General features: G+C 37.6%; 1 protein-coding gene and 1 non-coding gene across 2 annotated transcripts; both read left to right on the top strand.

Annotated features, from left to right (window-relative positions):
• Nucleotides 1–2,227: 2,227 nt before the first annotated feature.
• On the top strand, nucleotides 2,228–2,334 carry LOC111917704 (small nucleolar RNA R71). The gene has a single exon (XR_002858981.2). It is a non-coding gene; the product is annotated as a small nucleolar RNA R71 (small nucleolar RNA).
• A 12,415-nt stretch (nucleotides 2,335–14,749) lies between these two features.
• Nucleotides 14,750–21,462, top strand: LOC111917703 (uncharacterized). The gene is made up of 6 exons (XM_023913374.3): nucleotides 14,750–15,271; nucleotides 19,984–20,118; nucleotides 20,254–20,341; nucleotides 20,421–20,515; nucleotides 20,600–20,767; nucleotides 20,876–21,462. The coding sequence occupies exons 1-6, from the start codon at nucleotides 14,905–14,907 to the stop codon at nucleotides 21,034–21,036; spliced, it is 1,014 nt and encodes a 337-aa protein (XP_023769142.1). The 5' UTR covers nucleotides 14,750–14,904; the 3' UTR covers nucleotides 21,037–21,462.
• The last annotated feature ends 2,140 nt before the right edge of the window (nucleotides 21,463–23,602 follow it).

Below are 23,602 nucleotides of genomic sequence, written 5' to 3'. Positions count from 1 at the left end.
ATTTTTAATAATGTTTATCATATTAACTAATTACTTTGCATATCATTCATTATTTAAAGTTCCCTACAGCTAATTCTATACTAATTATCGGTTTTTTTAGATGATGAATCGATGTCTTTCCTAATTAAAAAGAAAAGAAAGAAAAGAAAATTTTAAAAAGAAAATGCAAACCAAACTCGGGTTGCCTCCCGAGAAGCGCTTCTTTTTCTTGGAGTCTTGAGCTGGACTCCGTGCCTTCTACGTTGAATCTTCGGAAGAGTCTACCACCAGGATCTTTTGTTCCTTGAACCGCCGTTTATAAGCTTGAACTCTCCTTTTATACGCCTTCTTTGAATTTTCCTTTTTAGCTTTTCCATCTTCTTCAAGCTTGCATTTCGTGCCCTTTGTTTGTTCCTTGCACTCCATAACATTCTCCTCTTCTTTCACTACCGACCTTGTTACTTTTGAAGTGACTTCCTCTTCATCACTTGTCATTTCCTCGTCCTCTTTGCTCACCCAAGAAGGCGGGCTCTTGTAAGCTATGACTTCAATCAAATATGAAACAGATGCCCTTGGTTTTGTCCTTTTGACTTGATGAACTGCCTTTATCTCTTCTTCCATAAGCTTTTCCAGTTCTTCTAGTTCATTCTCTTCATTAATTGTGAACACCTCTTCTTTATCTTCTTGAAAGTCATCCTTTATCCCAAAGACTTCTTGTTCATCTCCAACCCTCAAAGTTAGCTTAGACTCGCGGATATCAACAAGGGCACCATCAGTGTTAAGCAATGGCCGACCAAGGATTATCGGAACATCCGGATCTTCTTTCATGTCTAAGACTACAAAGTCTATTGGAAAAACAAATTTTCCAATTTTCACCAAAATATCCTCCACTATGCCTCGGGGTTGTGTCACCGAACGGTTCGCCATGTGAATCTTCATTTTTGTAGCCTTTATCTTCTGAATCTCCAACTTTTGATAAAATGAAAAAGGCATTAGATTAATGCTAGCCCCGGAATCGGCTGAAGCATTAACCTTCATTTTATTCCCAAACTCGCATGGAAGAGTGAGGCGTCCAGGATCCCCCATCTTTTCTGGTGTTTCTCCCAACACAACTTTTGAAGTTTGTTCACCTAGAATCACTGTAGACTGCTTCTTTAATTGCCTTCGTGTATCTATCAAGTCTTGCAGTAATTTCTGGTTCTCGGGAGCTTTGGATAAGGACTCAACAAAGGGAGTATTAATTGGAATCCCTTTCACATGCTTCACCAACTCTAAATGTTCCTTCTCCAGTTGACTAAGTGCTGCGCGGGTGGGAAATGGCATAGATGGATGATAAGCTGGAATAGGCTCAAAGGATTTTTGCTCAGACTTGTGCCACGTCGTGGCCAGAGGAGTGCCACGTCGTGGCGAGCTTGGTTCAACACTTTCTCCATTTTCGATCCTTAATTTCTTGGGCTGTTGCAGTTCTTCTTCCAACACCTCCAGGAACTCAGATATTGTATCTTCTTCAGTATCGATGGCCATTACGTGAGATTGGGCTTTTACTTCGGGATTCTTCGAGGACAATTTTTCATGAACTAAAGTGGCTAGTTGACCAAATTGTACTTCAAGGTTATGGATGGAGGCTTGCTGGTTCTTTATCAATGTTTGTTGTTCCATGATAGCGGAATCCGTGGCATCGTGTCTTTTTTCCGAAGCCTCCATAAACGTCATCAAAATGGTCTCTAGGTCGGGTTTCTTCTCGGTTGGTGGTTGCTCCTTTTGATAAAGGCCTCGACCTGTCTGCTTATACTTCTCTTCTTTTTGCTTCTTATACTCTTCATATGGCAGCCACTCCTTCTTCGGTTTCCTCCAGTCCTCATCAAACTTATCCCCACTAGAGTAGCACACTTGGGCTTTTCTGTTCCCAAACTCATCCACGTTGCAGTCCTTGGTCAAGTGTGGACCACTGCATCGCTCGCACCCCACTCTTATGGCATGTATCGACTGGTCCATTTGTGTTATCCTGCGATCCATGTTATTCAGCATGGCCATGACAGCTGCAATTTTTTCAGTTTGGGCTCCTCCACCGCCTTTGCTTCCATCTTGCCTCAGGTTATGGTATTCGCAGGAGTGTTTCGTGAATTCTTCAATTAGCTCATTGACCTCCCTTGGATTTTTCTTTGTCAACGGTCCTTGAGAATCAAGGAGTTGTCTTGTCATCACACTGACCCCATCATAAAAGATTGACATCTCTTGCTGCACATTTAGGTCATGTTGCGGGCAATTTCTGAGTAAGCCCTTGTACCGCTCCCATGCTTCGTATAGTGACTCCCTCGGCTGTTGCTCAAAGTTGGCTATTGCCTTCTTGAGTTTGGCTATCTTGGATGGCGGGCAAAACTGGTCCAGGAATTGCTCACGCATTTGAGCCCAAGTGGTGATTGTACCTGGTGGGAGTGCTTTTAACCACTCCTTAGCAGCTCCTTTGAAAGTGATGGGAAGCATCATAAGCAAGACTGTGTTCCTGTTGATATTTGGGACATTGAAGTAATCTGCAATGTCGTTGACTTCATCTAGATGCTTAAAAGCATCCTCATGGTCTTTCTCGAAAAATGGGATGTCCTTCAGCGCAGTCAATATGTGTCCCTTCAGCTCGAAGGTGGCAGTGGCAGGTATTGCGAGTTGTACTAAACCGGGACCCATATCTTCTCGGATCCGCTTCTTGTATGCTCCCATGGACATTTCTTCAATTGCTGCCATCTCGTTCCTTGGCTCGTTCTCAGTTTCACTTGTGTGTTCTCTTCTTTAATTCTGGCTCGATATCGTATTCGGACTCGGTTTGCATGGGTGTATGATCCAAATGCTCAAGATTGCTCTTGTGTTTTGCTGATGAACTTGACTCTCCTGTCTTCTTTCCCGACTTCCTAGAAAAGGCTGACTTTAATTCTTACAAGGGCGTCTTTTTCTTGTGAAGTGCAGACTCGGGGTCTTCCAGTGGTGGCACCAAGTGTGTGGTTGAGCTTCTGGTCATGAACTCCTGCAACTTGCTAAACTAAAAACGTGAAACTGGACTAAAATAAGAAAAACTAAACTCAAACTGAAAATCTAATTTTTAACTGTCCACGTCGTGGCCAGAGGAGTGCCACGTCGTGGACTCTGTGAATGACAGAAAAAATTATTTTGCTGAAAAATTAACTTTTTGTGGGTTTTTACTCCACAAGAAGGATCGATCAAATTAATGCAAATAAATAAGCTAAAAACTAAGTCATTCCCCGGCAACGGCGCCAAAAACTTGATGTGCACAAAAGTACCCACTAATTTTAATATTTATAACCTAACAAACTTAGACTATCTATGCACTTATAGGCAGTGTACCTAGTCAGATTACAGTATAGTTTGGGTAAGTCGGGTGTCGATCACAGGGAACGGTGTTCTATTTAATTTACTTACTATTAAATTGACCTAATTTATTAACAAGTTTAATAATGGTTTTTTATCTGGTTTTACAAGATCAGATGAACTTAAATCAAATTCAATAAATAAAAACACACTCTTGTTTAGTTTTGAATCCACTTCTCCCTTATGGCTAGCTAATGATTACGGATTATTAAGTTGGTTTTTAGTTGTATTAGTAATTTAGTTCTATCTTACCAATAACTAACTAATTCATGTCAAACCATGTATGTTCACACATAATTAAACACATAACTAATTATGAATGTAAATATGCTATGTAAGATTTGTTGTATAAACGCAATTATGATCACAATTCACGTTCTCTAGCACAGGTAAACTTTATTTATTCTAATTACTAACTAAGATTGGTCAATCCTAGCTCTAACAATTCAATGTTCACTAAATTATTAGGTAAACAGGTTCATGCAGTTTAATGGTCACTAAGCTACACAAAACATGCAATCAAGCAATTAGGTAAACAAATAATAACATGCCAGGTTATACAAATCAAACACAAGCAAATTTTTACCAACTAAGTTCAATCCATAATCATATAACTATTCATAAGTTTAAAGCTTCATCTAGCTAAACAAGAGTAGCTAGATTCAGCTGCTCATCATAGTAATTAAACTAACACAGCTAAAACTAATGAAAGACATGTTCTTATTTAACTAAAAATAAACCTTTACTTCTTTTGGTGTTGAAAACCCTCTTCCAGAACCTTTCTTTCGCTCTGAATCGTCTCCTGGAATTCTTTTTCTTCTGCCAAAAGCTTCCCTTCTCGTAATAATCAGGAGGACTTATATAATCCTCAAAAACCCGCGCCACGTCGTGGGCTTTAAGTAATCCGTATCCTTCAAGGAAATCCTCCGTGTCGCGATGTTTATCTTCTGGAACACCCATGCCACGTCGTGGGCTTCATCGCCACGTCATGAATTGAGCTCTTTTCGTGAATTTATTATTTTCTTGTCTTCCAAGCCTCCCATGTTCCCCATTTTGTCACCTTTGGTCCCTCTCTTCGAAAATCCTTTGTATTGACTGAAAATAACAATTTAAACTCGTAAGTATCATTATTCTGAACATATTATCAATTTATTAATAAAAATGTACTTAAATACTGCCTAAAAATAAGTATAAATATGACAATATCACCATCCACCCATCAACAACTCCACCATCTACCACACAACCATCACCCACAAATCACCACCAACCACCCTACCACCATTCACCACCACTACTACATACCTTCCTTCACCAACCATCACCACCTAACCAATTATCACCCACGACCCCCATCACCTACCACCCACCACCACCACCATTCATCACTCATCACTACCACCTACCTTACCTCCACCACCACCACCACTATACATCCTTATCACCACCATCTCCACCACCACCACCACCCATTACTACAACCACCACCACCACCATATGTGATTAAATTCATATAATCATATAAATAATATGTGATTATATGTATCTAGTTACATAAATTACATGTGATTTAAATACATATAATCACACTGTTGGGTTTTGATCATAATATCATTCCTATGGTGTTAATGCAACCCTAATTGCTTTGATCTAGGTTTTCTAATTAAACATACAACATTGAATACCAAATCAATAAAACCTAATTTACTAGCATACAATAATCAATATTATCATAATATAGGGTTTAGATCTTACCTTTTATTGTTATGTAGCAATAACAATCTATTCCTTCTTGTAATTGGCTTCTGAAAGCTTAGTGCCTCGAGTGTTGCACCTCTAATTGAGTCACAAACACCATAAGCAATAATGATGAATAAGGAGGAGAAGGACAGGCTAAAAAACGTCCAGAAACCATAAAGGATTCATTCACCACGTTTTTGGGGCCTCAGGGGTCCTTATATAGTTAGGCCATTAGGGTTTTCAACTAGGAAACTCTAATCTGACTGCTTAAGCCCTAAGCAGCCCATAGACTCCTTTTAGAACATCCGTTGGACAAATTCCTTATGGGCTTCCCATAGAATTCGTCCAACCTATATTTCAAGGTGATCCATAGCCCAAATTCAATTATCTTATAATTACAATTCCAATCCCTAAGTTTAATTAATCTTTTTTTTACCACAAAATTAATTCTCAATTAATTCTTGACCAATATTAATTAAACAATATGATTTCTCCTTTAATATATTCTTCTCATAATATATTAATAAATCATAATTAACCCTACTCCCGAGTCTGTTAACTTGCTGTCTCACCTTCCTCTGTCCAAATCTCCACTCTGGAACCACTATCCTCCTCCTCTTCCAAGGAGATTGGAAACATCCCTGCGCATCATCCAACATTGCCATAACCTCAACGGGCATCCAACCCGTATGTGTTTCCATATATCTGGTACAATCCCAATGCTTACTACCAGCAACTGAAGCACTTTCGATCATCCATTTACTCTGCTGCCTCCCTTTCAGAGGACCCATACTCTTTCCGGAGCTACATACCTTTCATTTCCAGGAAGTCTACTCAACAACCCTTACCGTACCTATAAGTGCCACTGAGCTAACTCCACTCTACACTATCCATGTAGAGCAATTGCTATTCTCGAACTCCCATATACTCCGAATCTGATCACATAACTAACAAGGCCCACGCACGGCCTCCAGCCAACTCCATCGTCATGATCAATACTTGGGGGCCAGACCATATTGATTACTATTGCATGGCGACATTTTCACTCATTCTCCGCATACAGATCCACTAACACATACCGAGTCTTCAGCATGACTGGACCGCCTTACCAGGCCTTCAGCCTATCTGGTCCACTCTAAGAACCTTCAGCATGTCTGGACCGCCCTCCTGGGCCTTCATCCTGTCTGGACCGTTCCTCGAGCCTTCGGCCGGACTGGTACGCCTCCCAGCCTTCAGTCTATCCGGACCGCTCAAAACCGATGCACATCATTCTTCCCGGGAGTCTCTCCCATGCAGTCTGTTCTAGCCCTCTAGGGGTTCTGAACTCCCATTCCGTTCCCGGAATCCTTTCCGTGGCCCAAACCCATGCCTCACATCGACCAACTACCTTCCCTGAAACCATGGTTTGTTCCCTGCCCCACTTGTCTATCCCTCGCTCCAATCATGCCACACTCTCGGCTAATCAACACCAATAAATCCAAACAGCTAACCAACCCTGGATGCTTGCTGTTTCGCCGGAGAATTTTCCAATTCTCCCCACTTAGTGTACCCACTACTAACTTCCGCTGACAAACCGACATACTTGATAAAGTTTCCCCCTCTACTCCAGGAACCAAATCCCTTCGGAGTGAGCAACCTCCACAGGTTACTCTCCTGACACCGTACATCCCGAACTACAGGGAAATTCGAATCTCAACTAGACACTTCTCACAAAGTCATTGCTATTCCAAGCAACGATATCATATACCTTACCTTTCGACCAAGAATCCTTCTGAACGCTAACCAACTATAACTCCTAACTACTAAGATCCCCAAACATACTATGAATCATGCGCAAAAGGCGAACAGATCTATAATACCACATAATCAACAAGATAACAAGACATCAAAATGGAAACATACCCATAGCTGCATCCGGCTCTGCCCTGACCTCCTCTGCTGTAAGCTGGAAAGCGCGTCCCTGAGCCCTCGGAGGCTCCGCTCCACCCTAACCTCCACCCGTAATCCTCAAAGTGGCCGGTGTTGGAGCCTGCACCGGTCTTGCAGCAAGCTGCGGACAGTTGGCCCTCAAGTGTCCAACCTGATGACAATGATAACTAATCCTCATATCCTGAGTCGGGACCGAATGACGGCAATCCCTCGCATAATGCCCCTCTTTCCCACACTTGCGACACACACCACCCTTCCCACACTTCTCACAAGTGCGGCTGCTCTGACCTCCAACCCTAGAGTCAACAGTTTTGAATCGTTTCAGTGCCGGCTGTGACTGCACCGGGGCCTGCCTCTGCTCTCATAACTGCAACTCCATCTCTAACTCTCGCCGCCTGGCGGCCTCCTGCAGCTTTAACAAGGTATCACACCTCTGCGTGGGTACAAACTGCCTGATGTCCCTCTTGAGCATACTCAGATATCGGGACATCTGAGCCTGCTCCGAAGCAAACTCCATGAAAAACATCGCCCTCTCAGTGAACATCCTGGTGATCTCCGTCACCGACTCTGAAGCCTGCTTCAGCTCCAGGAACTCCTGAGCCAATATCTCTCTCTCTCTCTCTCAACCCATGGAACATAACGAGTGCTGAACATCTCCCGGAACCGATCCCAAGTAACCACAGCCCGCTGCGCAACCGAATAAGACCCTGTAGTCAACCTCTACCAATCCTTCGCCCCGAGCCTCAAAAGGTTCAGAGCACATCTCACCCTCTGATCCGCAGGGCATGAACACATGAAGAAGCAACCCTCCACATCTGACAACCATCTCATAGCAACAATTGAATCCTGAACTCCATCGAAAGTAGGGGGCTTTGTATTATCGAAGTCTCGATACTGAAAACCTCGACCGCTTCCTCCCCCTACCGCTGCTACAGCCGTTGTAGCTACCGCGACAGCCGTCTCCGTAAGAGTTGCATATCGCTCATCAAAGTACTCAACCATGGCGGTCTTGATCGACCCAAACATCTCCGACAACTCAGCCTGGAACATAGCAGCAACCTCATCATGCAGGATCTCACAAATCCTGGCATCCAACTCATCCGTACTCATCTGACCAATGACCTCGAGTGGTACTGGTCCATCCTGACCACCCTCTCCTGATCCCGATCCCGAACCGGATCCTGCCTTGAAACGTCTCGTAATCGCCATACTGCAATACACCAACAAGACCCTTAGACATATCACATACCCGCCCGGGGAACTATCTCATAACTGATACCCTAGAGAGTTGTGACTTCCTTGATACACGTATAGGTCCTGTGCTTTCAGTAGTACGGGCCCATACTACCTTCCACACCTATCCATATTTGTCTCAAGTATCACCACAACACCCTAACCATATACATACACACGGCGAGCGCTCAATCCTCACTCTTAGAGGAAAGCTGAATATCTCATATAAGGAAAACCCTAGGCTAGTAGGCATCACATAATCATGCAATTCCTGAAGATCCCTAGCCTAGTACTAACATGTTGTTCTAACATATCACATAATCAAATAACTTGTATGGTATTTTGGGGTCTACTTATTGGCTCTGGCTGATCGTACCCTCTACACCCTCTTTTACTTATTTCGAAAAACCTTTTGAAAACCATTTTGAAAATCCTTCCTTGATTTGAGACTGGATTCACACGAATGTTCCTCCAATTCACTCAAACCAAGGCTCTGATACCAACTTGTAACAACCAAAGTTTTCCAACCAATTTAAACTTTTCAAAAACAACCCAAATCCATTAATTATTTACAAAAAGGTTTTCAATTAGTTTATTATCAGAGTATCCCATAAACATCAACATAAAAATGAGGAGCGGTACGATCACGCCTTCGCCTTGCCACGATCTCCTGAAGTACCTGAAACAATACACTGAAACTGTAAGCCCGAAAGCTTAGTGAGTCACCCCCAAAATACCAACCACACATAAACATACTCATAACATATCACAAATAGAACAACCATGCACATCGGGTCTACTGTGTGCCTGGTCCGCCCGTACCGAGCCTTCAGTTCATCTGGTCCACCCTCCGAGTCTAGCCATGTACATCGAGTCTACAGTGTGATTGGTCCGCCCGTACTGGGCCTTCAATCCACCTGGTCCACTCTCTGAGTCTAGAGTATGACTGGTCCCCCCGCACCGGGCCTTCAGTCGGCCTGGTCCACTCTCCGAGCCTCGGTACGTCTGGTCCGCCCTCTTGGGGCCTTCAGCCTATCCGGACCGCTCGCTGGGCCTTCGGGATATCTGGTCCGCCTTGGGTATGTTAGCTTGCAGCACAAAGCAGGACCCGCCTCAACCCAACCCCCGTCAAACAACCATGTGCACATAAACCAATTAATCACATAACAATCCTTAACCAGACAAACAGTCTAACAGATCACATAGCATATCAACATCCTAACAAGGATTCCGACCTAACCGGTCACTAGCATAGCATTACCCTATATAACGGGTACTGACCTTAACCAGGTCACTAACATAACACCATCCTAAATACCATGATGCAGATCTAGCAAAGCAATAACATAACAAACAATACCCAGATTTCTATCCGATAAAGGGCCGGCCTTGGTGTCGTAGACCCTGTCAGTATAGTGAGGATAACTCACCTGCAATTGCCGACTGGAAAGATAAGACCAAGCTGCTCTAGCCACCGACACGATCTTCACCACCGAACACTACCAAAGGACCAATTTTATAAATACCCAAAATTACCAAAATACTCTTGGAAGTCAAACCGGTCATCTATCGGTCAAAGTCAAAGTCCTCGGATAAATTCAACCTTCCTGGTTGACTTCTACTCGCCGAGTCACCCTGTCGACTTGCCGAGTTCCCACACCCAGAAAACTCTGATATCACAACTTAACTCACCGAGTCGTCCCAAGACTCGCTGAGTCCAACGATCTCCGAGTCCCATCCTAACCAACTCACCGAGTCGTCTACCGACTCACTAATCAAAAGCTTTAACCTAAAAGTGACTGGGTTTTGCGACCAGACTCGCCGAGTCCAAGAACAAACTCGTCGAGTCCACGACAATCTTCAATAGCCTCGCCGAGTTGTTCTTCCAACTCGTCGAGTCCAAGCTCATCATCATAAGACTCGCCGAGTCACCCATGCGACTCGTCGACTTACTATGCGACTCAAAGTCTGATATCTAGCCCGACTCGTTGAGTCATCTCCCAGACTCGCCGAGTCCATACGTGCATTCTCATAATCTCGAATCACAGAGCTACTCCTTTGCTCCAAAAAATTGATCTGGGTCTCTAAGGTCCATTAGCAACATAAAGTTGCTACCTTTACGTTCTTCTTGCCCCATAATACCAAAAACCAAGCTAGAAATAGACTTAACTCTTGGGGAAAGGCATTTGCATAACAACTAGAAAGGCTTTCTGCATCAATGACCCATATAGAACTCAGATCTCGAGTTTCAACTCCATATCTAACTCATGCTTCAAGATCTCATCAATATTTCTCCAACCAAACCCTAAAACTTCATGAAAATGGAACTAGAAAGGAGAAGGCCAAGGATAACGATTCCTTACCTCCAAAATGACCTCCCACTGAAGTATAATTCGGATCTCTTCAAGTCTCCTTGATCCAAGCTTCTTGATCTTCAAGATCCCTTCACAAATCACACCAATTTGCTTCCAAGTCTTCTCACAAACGAAATTAGGGCTTCTGGATCTCAAAAGGGGCTAAGGGAGCTGAGGGAGGACATTAAGTCCTTAAAATAGGGTGCAACCCCGAAGATTAGGGTTTTTTTTCCTCGACCAACACTGACTCGTCGAGTCCAGCCACCGACTCGCCGAGTCAGGCCACTTAACCCTGTGCCGGGCACCCGCTTCGACTCGGCGAGTCAAGAGACCTACTCGCCGAGTCCCTTACTTTATTTTCACTTAGCACCCTTCAACTTCTTTCTTTCGAACTTGGGATGTTACACCTACGCATCATCCTCACAATCTAACCTATATATAGATTCTTCCAACCTAAGTTTTGATCTCAAAGCCATAGTTAGGGATAAGGTTTCAGACACTTTCAACATGTTGTTTCTCTGGCACCATAAGTTGCAAATAGTTATTCAAGTAAAGCTTCAGGTAACAGTAACTGGAAATAGTTCGAAACTCTATAGACAACAAACGATTATGCCCAAAATGGCACAATTGAGGCTCACCGGAGGTTTGATTCAGACAAAATCAGCGGTGAGAAGTGGTGGAGAGATCATAGCAAAGCGTTGCTGTCTCATATGTACTTCGACGATGGTTGGTAAAAGTAGACTGAAAAACCTCTAGGCGGTGGCATTTGAAACCAGATTGGGAATCAGATGTAGTTGTCTTCTACTCCAGATCTAGTTCCCGTGAAACCAAATCTGGTGACCGCTGAAAATGAGAAGGAGCTGGTTTCCGACGTGTGAACGAGTGGTGGTGAAGTAGGGTAAGCAACGTTCGGATCTAGTAGTAGCGGCGGTCAGTGAAACTAGATCGGAAACCATATAAGAAACCAGTGAGAGAATTTCGCTTCAAACGAGAGAAAGGGACTTCGAGTAGAGCAAGTGGGTTTGGATGTAGTTGGGCATTTTTATATGTTTGAATTGTTCTCAAATGTTCTCAAATTAAGAAATGTTCACATTTGAACACACACACACACACACACACACACACACACACATATATATATATATATATATATATATATGTATATTAGGTTACAACCTGTGGGAACCACGAGTAAAAAATTTCTATTTTTTTTTTTAGAATTTTGCTATTATTATGTGTCAAATTTAAAATGTAGCTGTGTAAAAATAATTATTATAATAGTTAACTGTTTTTGTAATGATTTTTTTTAATTACTAACAATAGTGCCAATGCATACATTTACAAGCTAATAATGGACGACTAACTATTGAACCTAATATGTTAATTGGTTTGTCCTTGTTTTAGTTTGAATAAAATCAAATTAAACTGGCTTATCATTGTTTTAGTTTGAATACAATCAAATCGTCATTAATTTAAGTAAAGATTTTAGACATTCAGAAACAATGTTCATTTCGGTCTTTCGAGGACTTTCTAATTGATTAGAATTCTTGAATACATCTTTTGACCATAACCTTGACTCGGTTTTTAGGTGATCCTATAGCAAATTCGTTTTTCTTTTTTGCTTAAAGTTTTTTCTTATCAGTGACACAAACATCTGAATTTGGTATACCACATATTATATCCCTGTATTCTTTGTTAGCTCGTAACAACGACTGAAACAAAATTATTTGGTTGAGCAATTGTGAGTTGAATAAGACACTCAATATCTCATTTGGGCAAAAGACATAAATGCCCTCTTAAACCTATTTCACACATACAAACACATGCAGTTAACTTACTTCTTAAGCTTGACCTAGGGTGGCAACCTTTCTCATTCCAATCGCCCAAACTGGCTCATAAGCCAAGACAACATTATCCTAGTTTGATATCTTATCTACAAAACACATAAATTTCAACAAATGCTAAATATTTGTTACTTTCATGTTGTAAAAAACAAATTTACACAATCACTTCCCAACCACCTACAATTGCCTTAGTTTGTGTAGCAACAAACACACATACACACTTATATATGGGGGATTGACCACATGCTGTTTTATTAGCTTATACTTTCATTTCATATGGCTTATAAAAACAATTGTATAAAAACGGAAAATTTGTGATCATAGAAAACACTTTTATGGTTGTTAAAACTATAAAACTATTCATATCATCATATCATTGATTTAAGATAATGGAGTCTTGGTTGTGAATAAGTCAATTTAATTATGTTTTATTACACGTGTGTTAATTGGTAAAATCGAAATAAATAGCTAAAAGAGAACAACTCAAAAGTTGTCCAAAATGTATTTAAGATAGATTACTGTTAAATTTTCCTTATTGAAGAAACTAAATTATTTGTTGTAGAAACTAAATCCTTTGTTGTAATGACATACAAATTATATATAGAAAATCTTTATATCAACCATGTTTCAGAAGCAAGAACAAAAAAGAACCAGTTTTAATCAAGAATCCAACCTCTCAATTTCACCCTTCCTACTTTAATATATTGAATTATCGATCATCTAGATTTAAGGCTTCTGTACAATCCAATTTTAGGACCTGTAAACACAACTAATATTATAGAAAAAAGAATAGGATGAGAGGTTGAAGGAGTCAGGAGGTGACAATACCTGCAAATCGACAACTGGCAATTGAAGAAAAAAAAATGTAGGTTTTCGATTTAGGGTTTGATCGTTCTCTTAGGAGGATTAAACCTAGGGATTTGGGTATTTAAAATTTAATCATCGAACACCTGAAGATAACTATGAATGCTACCATGGGTTTCAAAAACAACGACATTTGTATTATTATTTTGGGTTTTGCAACTTATTAGGGTTTAAGTCTAGGGGTTCAATTCCGTTGAAGGATTAATCTACTGAGTGAAACACCAGAACCTGAATACACAAAAAGATCTACAAACCTCAAACATAAAACCCAAATAAACAAAAAAGACCCAGAAAGAATAAAACGTTAAAACCCAAAATCTTTCAAGATGATGAAAGCGATGACAAAAAGGAAATACCTTCTGATGGGTGAGGTGTGGTTGATGGATTAGGGTTAGAAAGAAGAAGAGAGACGGTGATTGCCAAAGATATTTAGAAGGGGTAAAGCATCAAGGGAATTTTTGGAAATCCACATTGAAATAATGGAGCAGGAGGAGAAGCCACATGGCAAATTACCACTCTTTTATTAAGACAGGAGAGGAAAGGAGATGATGTGATTTTATTGAATAGAAGCTGAAAGAAAATAGGGGCAAAAATAGTATTTAACTTTGGAAGAAATGAGTGTTTTTGAAGGGACACGTGGCAAATTATATATATATATATATATATATATATATATATATATATATATATATATATATATATATATATATATATATATATATATATATAGGTTCAGGTTCATTTGAGACCATTCTAATTTTGTGAGACCGTGAGACCAAATCTAAAAATAATTTTAAAATGCAAAATAAATGGAAAAATCCAAAATTTTTTTTTTAAATATTATTTTTGGAACTTGAATTAACTAAAAAAAATAAAAAAAAATCCCGTTTTTTTTTTGAAAAATACGTGAAATATTCTAATAGAATATTATACTGACATATTCTAAAAAATAATTTTAAAATGCAAAATAAATGGAAAAATCTAAAAATTCTTTTTTTAAATATTATTTTCGGAACTTGAATTAACTAAAAAAAATCCATTTTTTTTGAAAAATACGTGAAATATTCTAATAGAATATTACACTGTACATATTCTAAAAAATAATTTTAAAATGCAAAATAAATGGAAAAATCCAAAAATCTTTTTTTAAATATTATTTTCGGAACTTGAATTAACTAAAAAAAAATGCGACTCACGGTCTCACAAAATTAGGCCGTTTCATATATATATATATATATATATATATATATATATATATATATATATATATATATATATATATATATATATATATATAATAACATTTATTTCTATTTATTTTAATAAATGGGTGAGCGTTTTCCTTATGGCTCGTTGTAATTTTATGAACCTTTTTCTTTTTTGAAAATTTAATAACATTTTAAAAGTTAAAACATGTAAAAAAAGGTTGGTCCCCTTTAATGCGTATGCAACACATGGTCGCGAATCTACCAGGTACATCGTATTCTCACCACGGGCTCTAAACCCCCGTCAAATATTTCACTTCCCCTATCGCCGGCCACCGTAATACACGCCGCCTCCCTCATATCCAACCACCCGAAACGATGAGAAGAGTTTCTACACTCGCTGCCGCTTCTACTTCCCTATCTCGGGCCATCCTTGCTTCCTCAGAACACCACCACGAATATAACAAACTCTTTCAGGCAGCATCCTTTTACGCCGCCAATACCGGCTCTTCTCGCCGGTGGTTTTCTTCATCCGTGGGATCTACGTCCCCAGGCGGTTATTCTTCGACTGCTGCTAAAGTTTTTCTGTCCTTGGGCTGTGTTGCCGCGTCCGTCGCTGCTGGGGCTTCATCATTATTTGTGGAAGAAGAGGCGTATGCGAAGGAACCCATCAGCCCTGATCTAGTTCCGAAGGAGGTCGTTCTCTACCAATACGAATCTTGCCCTTTCTGTAACAAGGTCAAAGGTAAGACTTTCATTCTATCACCCAGATTTACATCGAGTACACCGCAGACTAGAAGTTCCCGAAGAGGGAATGTTGTAATTAATACCAACGTGCCCTAATAACTACTTTGGTATCTTTCATATCTGCTTTAGAAAACTTTTAGGCTTGTTTGAACTTATTTATGATGATTTGGATGGTTAATACTTCAAAGAATGATAAATGGCTGTTACAGCCCCACTCTGATTTGTGGTTAAGGTAAATCTCATTGGTGGATCAATAACCAGATCAAACATAAAAGCTAAGATGAAGAATTAGCTAATGGAGAGAAAAAAAATCACTTTCTTCATCCTCATAAGCAATTCACAGACCTGCGTAGTTGCTTGCATTTTAAAATAATTTGTGAGAGGCATCACCTGGATTTGTTACATAAGAAGCTTATATAGGGATCATACATATACATACACTAATAGAAGCGACAAAAATAAGAGATTAACAAGTTTACATGTATCAGGACTCACTCCTTAAGTTGATGCCAACTTGAGTTGATCCTTGTTCTCAATTTGGTTAATCATTCATTTCACTAGGAAGATATGGCAGATGAGTTGGGGGGTTTTTAGCCAGAGATAACTTTGGATGGAGTGTGCTTTGATAGGAAGGTTTTGACTTTTGAGCAACACATCCATCTTAAGAGTTAAGAATCCTTCATCTCTTATGCGCATCTTCTGAGTGTTCATCAGTATGAGGGTGATATGAATTGGATGATTTATAATCTATGCCATGAAGGGCCAACAAGTCTTTCCAAAAAGGGCTAAGGAATATGTTGTCTTTAACTTAGACTATTGGATCTGAAAACCCGTATGGAGTTTGAATATGTTATCCAAAAAGTGTGCTTAGATAACCATTTCAGCTGAAAGGGAGTAAGCTGATAGCTTATTTATCCAAAAGATACTTTAAGCTCTTTTAATAACAAAATGTCGATCCAAATGTACTTACTCAATTTCAGAACCGCATGTACAAATGACCAACAACTCTCTTTCATAAGTGTAGTGTACTAAGATAAATTTCTTGATAACTCCTTGCTGATGAATGAACTACAATTCCGGGTGTTGTTAAAGGCACCCTATGATCCTATAGTCAAAGTTACTGCCACAATGATTACCTACTAGAATAGTTAAAACCATGAAATATATTTAATATTACATTTTTGGTCCTTTGTTTATATACTTTTTTCTGTTTTCCTACCTTTATCATAAATAATATTATATTTATGGATTTTATTTACTTATATATATATATATATATATATATATATATATATATATATATATATATATATATATATATATAATGTTTTTTTTTTTTTTTTTTGTTGGAAATAATTCATTTTGGATTTTCTTTTTCAAAATCCCTGTTTACACTTTCATTTTTCGTATATTTTTCTTATGTTGTTCAATTTTATAAGTTCATATATTATTTCGTTTTAGTGACGAAATAAAAACTAAAGTGAGAAAAACAAATTGTAAAAATAAATATATAACACATTATCTTTAATTTATTTTATTTTTGAATATATTTATATTATTTATTTTGAATATAAATTATGCATCCCATGTATAAACAAATTTACATGTGCTTTCCTTTATTTAACATATTGTTTTTTATTCCAATTCTTCTCTAGAATCAATACACATAGTATATAACATAAAAAAAATGTACCTCCAGATTGTAAGTTCAAATCATTTATAATAGGCTTAGGTAACAAATCAACAACTGTCACAACTAGCATTTTAGGGCTAGGAAATTTTGTCTATGTGTAATTCACTTTTGGTGTATCTTGTAACTCTAAGTATGATGTTATACAAGTTATTAATTCAACAACGACAATTCGAATCAAAACTCACTCGTGCAAACTCCAAACCTAATTCAATGCACTACATTCACTCAACTTTGGGTTGTAACCCTAACTTTCCGGTTCAAAACTCTTATTGGACCAGGATTCTCTTATTGGGCCTAATGGGCCAGTGAACCCACAACTTGGTTCTTTTGGGCCAAGAATCCACATTTGGGCTCTAATTGGACCCACAATCATTAAGCAATAGTATTTTGGGCCATAAGACTCTTCATGGACCTTATTGGGCCGAAAATCACTCACTTTGTCTTTATAGGCCAAAAACCTACTTATTTAATCTTATTGGGTCGAAAACCCATTGCTTTTACCTCTTTTGGGCCGTAAGCTCCTATTGAGCCCCAATGGGCCGAAAGATGTCTTATTGGGCTACATGATCTTGGTTGCTATTCAAATCCTAGCCCAAGAGTCTTTTCTTCTCATTCCCTCTCCAATTCTCGGTTTTGATAAAAAAAAATTAATGAGGGGCAGATGTATACTTGACACCTCACTAGTACATGTTGTGTATCTATACAAGTTACACTTCATGTATCTAAGCAAGATATTAGCCATAATGTATTACCCATTAATCACTCATTCCCTTCTCCTTCTTATTCTCGGCTGAGAGCCCACCTCCACCACCCTCATTTTCTTCTTCACCCCTTAAAGGAAAAACTCCCTCTTCTAAAACCGTGGGTGTGTGGGTTAGCTCAAGAAGGCCTTCAAGCTTGCAAACTTGGTAAGTTACTTCATATTCAAGATGTATAACTTCATTTTTTGCTAGATCATTCCTCATAAACACTATGTTTTCATGATCATACTCTTAGAACCCTCTAGAATTCGAAAACTCAACTCAAAGGTGCATCCGAGACCGAAAACACCTCCATTCTCTTCCACTTCTTCATCAAAACCGATCCATCACCAAGGTGAGCTTCATATCCCCTAGTTTTCGAGTTTTACTATCTTTTGGGGGTGAATACAAGCTAGTTTTGTGATTAATCTTAGTATTATTCATTTATTTGTGTATTTTTCATGCTATATGTTGTGATTATGCCATGAAGGCATGTTAAACTTTCATAAAACTCGAAATACCTATCAAATCTCGGTGATGTTTGTAAACTAAATTACTTGAAGTAACTCTACATAATGTTGAAAAGATTTAACATGCTAAAGTTACTTGAAAAGCAAAGAAATAATACAAAAAGGCCATTTTTGACAATAAAGATAAACAAGATAGACTTATGGAGTCATTTTCGGTTTAATGGGCTTAAATTGGTGATTTTTGGTTTTATTGGGCCTTATTTGTCAACATACGGTTTTATTGGGCCTTATAAAATCTACAACCTCAAAATAAGAATAACATTAAAGAAATATTTTTTTTTTACAAAAGTTTACATCATTATTCTTAAATAAAAGCTTATATAATATATATAACACATTCTATAGTTTTTCATAAAAAGCTAATCTCGACATATTTTTTGGAGTTTTTCAAAAAGTTAATTATTAACTTTTGTTAAGGAGGATGCAATAACAAAATCAATTAGTAGTAATTCCCTCCTAAAAAATGGGTTTCATAGAAACAAAGAAAAAAGAAGATTGTTTATCTCATCTCGTATGATAATTATAGTGTTGTAATATTTTTTTTTAATATAACATGTTTATATTTTTAATTTAAGTTAGATATAAGTGGTCTTTAAGATGTTAAAAAAAATAAAAACATGAAATATATAAGATTGTTTTAATGTTAAAATAACGTAAAATTAATAATATTACAAGCAATTCATGGTCTTTTTTCCATGATGGGTTTTTGTTATCTTTGGTAAGGATTAATTATTAGTCGTTTTGAGGAGATTAGCATCAAATGATTGTACGTAATGTTATATTTTTTATCTCTTAAATTTCAAGAAATGACGAATATGTTTAATATAATAGAATAGATAATTCCACTAAATACACGAAGTAATAATTATTGTTATTATTATGTTGATTTACAAAAAAACTCACCCACCAAATAAAAAATTGTTTTGATAATATAAAAAATCTTGTTAATATTATAACTTTTTTCTTTTATTTATTGCTGTAACATTTTTAATTTCTATATTTTCGGTAATTAAATACAAAATTAAGAAACGATACAATCTACATTAAAATAAAAATGACAATTATAAATGTTATAGATAGTAGTTATAATAAACTAAAAGGGGCGAATTGAAAATATAACACGAATTGGTAAAATAAATATAACTGGCTAAAATAGTCAACGTCTGTCATGTCAAATAGGGGCATCATAGCAAATTTCGGGTGTGAATAAAATCCCCCTACAATTCCCCTTCTGCATTAGAAATGCTCCGATTCTTTTCCCTTATGCATCAGCTAAGGTTATATTGTAGGTAATGCACTAATGCCAATACAGGTTGTGACTTGTGACACCCCTAGGCACATTTGCTGAGCTTAGCAAATTACTCAATAACTCAAAGTCAAACACAGCTGTGAGGTAACTAACTAATCACAGCTGTATATTAAGATGTCATCAAAAGATACCGATTAAAACTTCCTTAGAAATGGTTTAAAGATGACCTTCATTAGATTTTGGAAGGTGGAAGTAGCATTAAATTAATGATGCTAAAAGGTATCACAAGGAACTCATAGTGCCTCCAAATTGCATTTTTTTTTTTAACAATGGTTATTTGTATTTGAAGTTGCAGTAATAATCAGTTTGGGAAAGCTGATTGTGGTTATATTATTCCAAATAATAATTATTATGGAGTTGATGTAGTACAATTACCTAACTACTCTTGGTTTAAGCAGTTTATGATATATTTAGTTTTGTTATTTGTTGGTTTTTCAGCATTTTTGGATTACTATGATGTGCCATACAAAGTTGTGGAGGTGAATCCACTTAGCAAGAAAGAAATCAAATGGTCTGATTACAAGAAGGTGCCTATACTCATGGTCGATGGTCAACCACTACAAGATTCTTCAGGTTTTCCTTCCTTCCTTCATCATTCTCTTTTCTTTTCTTTTCTTTTTATAACTTCACTACTTTCATTCAGAAGCAACCCTTTTTCTTTTTTACATCCCATGATAAAAATTGATGTCTTTGTTTTTTTTATTGCAGCCATTATTGATCAGATGAGAACCAAGCTCAGTCCTGTGAAATCTACTTCAGTGGTCAATGATGATGAAGAAGAAAAGAAATGGCGTCGGTATGTCGATAATCATGTTAAAAACATTTAATGTTTTTGTGACAAGATTTTATGTAATATATGTATAATGTATATGTAGGTGGGTTGATGATCATTTGGTGCATATGTTATCACCAAATATATACCGAAACACTTCTGAAGCTCTTGAATCCTTCAACTATATCACTAGCAATGGTAAGCCAGGATTATCAATATTTTGTAATAAATAATTATTACTGATATTCTGAGTAAAAAATGTATCCATTTTTCTTCCAACAGGTAATTTCAGCTATACTGAGAAATACACAGTAAAATACGCGGGTGCTGCTGCTATGTACTTTGTGTCCAAGAAACTCAAGAAAAAATATAATATCACTGATGAAAGAACAGCCTTATATGAAGCTTGTGAAACTTGGGTTGATGCACTTGATGGCAGGGACTTTTTAGGTAAACCTATTTCATATGATCCCTTAATTATATTGTTATTTTATCTCTCTCTCACTTTTGTTGTATGAGTATTAATGATTGTATCTATTATTATTGTGATTGTGACAGGTGGCTTGAAGCCTAATTTGGCTGACCTGGCGGTGTTTGGGGTGCTGAGGCCTATTCGGTATCTAACATCAGGTAAAGATATGGTGGAGCACACGAGGATTGGGGAGTGGTATGCAAGAATGGAGAATGTTGTTGGTGAATCTTCAAGGGTAAAGGCGTAATTTTGTTGGTGGTGAATTTGTCTTGAAGGCCAAATGGTATGCAAGAAGTGAATTGAAGTATATATACATTTTACCTTCAATCTTGATTAGATTGTGTTGAGAAATTTCAGTTGATTTTGAGATTTTGTTGCTATGAATTCATAGCGTGATGTTTTATTGTATTGGTATTGTTTTGGGTAGATGATAACTGAAGCTGGATGTAGGCTGAGAGATAGAACAATAAAAAATAGATTAACAGGGTGATGATACTTGATACTTGATACTTGATACCAATACTAATGCATCTAATCACACACATCAAAACATTAAAGGTAGATGTATGTGATTGAAGGAGAGTATTAGTGGGATGGATGAATGGCTTTTGTTTGTTTTAAAGAAAGTGATAAATAAGACAACTTTGTTAGATCCCATTGGTTTTGGGATGGAGTTTGAAATGTTTTTTTATAGATCTCATTGGTTTATGATGGTTGATGGTTACTATTTAATTTTGCACTATGATCAAACCATCATTGTAAACATGAAGGGGTGTTTGTTGGAACTCGGAAGCATTCATGATAGGTTAGCTGAATATATTGGTTTGTTATGCATTTGAATCCAAAGCTGTATTGGATATTGGTTTTTCGGCTGGGGTGGTTTTGGTCTGTTTTTACTAAATGAAGAAAATTACAAATTAAAGGTGTTGTGGTTGTGAATGTTGCTAGTGTTAGCCCACTTGTATAACTGGTTCATGGCCTATGATTATTATATTTATGTGTAATATTTGGAATGAAAACCAACCAAGAAATTTAGTAATTATCATGCTACCATGACCTTCCTAAAAATCTCTCTTAGGAGCATGCTGCTGACCTGTATGACTACAATATGCCGCCCTATGCATGATCTTGAAATGAATGCTTTACGCGATGAACCCCGATGTACCAATTTCAATTCCCAAAAAATGACCATTAAACGCGCACACACATACAATGTATTTTTTTACCATCTTACACATAAGTTGTGTAAATTTATATGGGCAGCCGATGTTCCTTCCAGAGTAGGCCTGACAATTGGGTTGGGTTCGGGTTGGTGGGTCACCGATTGGCGGGTCAGAAAACATAAACTCAACACAACTCATATAATATATGGGTTGACGGGTTGGCGGGTCACAGGTTGATGGGTTGGAAACCTCAACCCAACCCAACCTATATAACCTAAGTATATGGGTTCGCTGGTTCACAAGTTAATGAGTCAAACCCAACCCATATAACTCATTTAATAAATAAGCAACACATTTTAAAAAGTGAGGTTTTTTCAACATAAATTCATAAAATGATTAAAATAATTAACATAAAAATAGGTTTTCAACATAAATTCATAAATTCAATAACATCCAAATAAAAATGAAAAATGAAAACATTCATAGAAAGTGGATGTGTTCTTCGTTCGTGACTCGTGGGTATCTAAAAAATAACGACATGTATTTTTTCTTTTTTGATTAACGAACCGCAAACACACATTAGTCACATACGAATGCGGAAGGAATACAATGATACAAAATATTACGAATACGGATGGAAATCAAATTTCATCAAATTGCAATATATATATATATATATATATATATATATATATATATATATATATATATATATATATATATATATATATATATATATATATATATATAGGTTGGCGGGTTGACCCGCGAACCCAAACCGATAACCCAACCCAACCCATGAAATACATGGGTTGGTGGGTTGGCGGGTCAAAAATCTCAACCCGAACCCGTCTATTTTCGGGTTGGGTCAGTGTTGGGTTACGGGTTGGGTCGAAAGTTGCCACCCCTACAGTTCCGGTGATTTGTTTGAAATGAAGCAAGACATTCGAGTTGAACGATTATACAACAGTCACATACAAAGTTGTTACTTCAAATTCAACGATGTTGATGTTATTTAAGAACCTCAATGCCTAATCTGGAGGGATAAAGCACAAAAGTTGTGATGAAGAACAAAATTTATGATTGTAATGAAAGTAACTAAACACAGAGTAATGATAAGGAAGAAGATGAAATAGATTGACAATGAAACACAATCAAGAGATTGTTCCAGGGGAAACCCCTCTCTCACAGTCACAAGGCTTGAGCCGATACAAGAGTATCACTATCACCAAAATATCTCAATGCCTACCAATGAAATCATTCCTACCTATTTATTATTCTCTCTCTCTCTCTCTCTCTCTCCCTCTTTCTCTCTCTCTCTCTCTCTCTCTATATATATATATATATATATATATATATATATATATATATATAACATATCTTAGCCATTTTCCAGATTTACCCTTATTACTTCTTGCAGAATAATCCTGTAGCAGCTTTGATTCATTTCCCCTTTTAACTACCATATTAGGATCTGTATCATTACTCACGCCTTCAAAACAAGTCTTGTCCTCAACACTTGCTTCTTGAAATCGACTCATAATATTCAAACACAACCTCTCTTGTAGCTTCTCCATCCGGTCGACCCTTCCACTGGATTAACCACTTGTGTACTTGGTCCAATCGATTCTCAACCGCACAAGTAACCAA

The sequence above is a fragment of the Lactuca sativa genome, chromosome 8, assembly GCF_002870075.4.
Source record: "Lactuca sativa cultivar Salinas chromosome 8, Lsat_Salinas_v11, whole genome shotgun sequence".
NCBI classification, from domain to species: Eukaryota; Viridiplantae; Streptophyta; class Magnoliopsida; order Asterales; family Asteraceae; genus Lactuca; species Lactuca sativa.
The sequence above is the reverse complement of the archived record's forward strand: the minus strand, read 5'-3'. Positions and strand labels throughout refer to the sequence as shown.

Excerpts from the sequence above, each read along its gene's own strand:
- LOC111917703 (XM_023913374.3), top strand. The coding sequence starts at position 14,905 with ATGAGAAGAGTTTCTACACTCGCTGCCGCTTCTACTTCCCTATCTCGG. Across the intron at positions 20,342-20,420 it reads GAAGAAAAGAAATGGCGTCG|GTGGGTTGATGATCATTTGG; the intron begins GTATGTCGATAA and ends ATGTATATGTAG. Across the intron at positions 20,768-20,875 it reads TGATGGCAGGGACTTTTTAG|GTGGCTTGAAGCCTAATTTG; the intron begins GTAAACCTATTT and ends TGATTGTGACAG.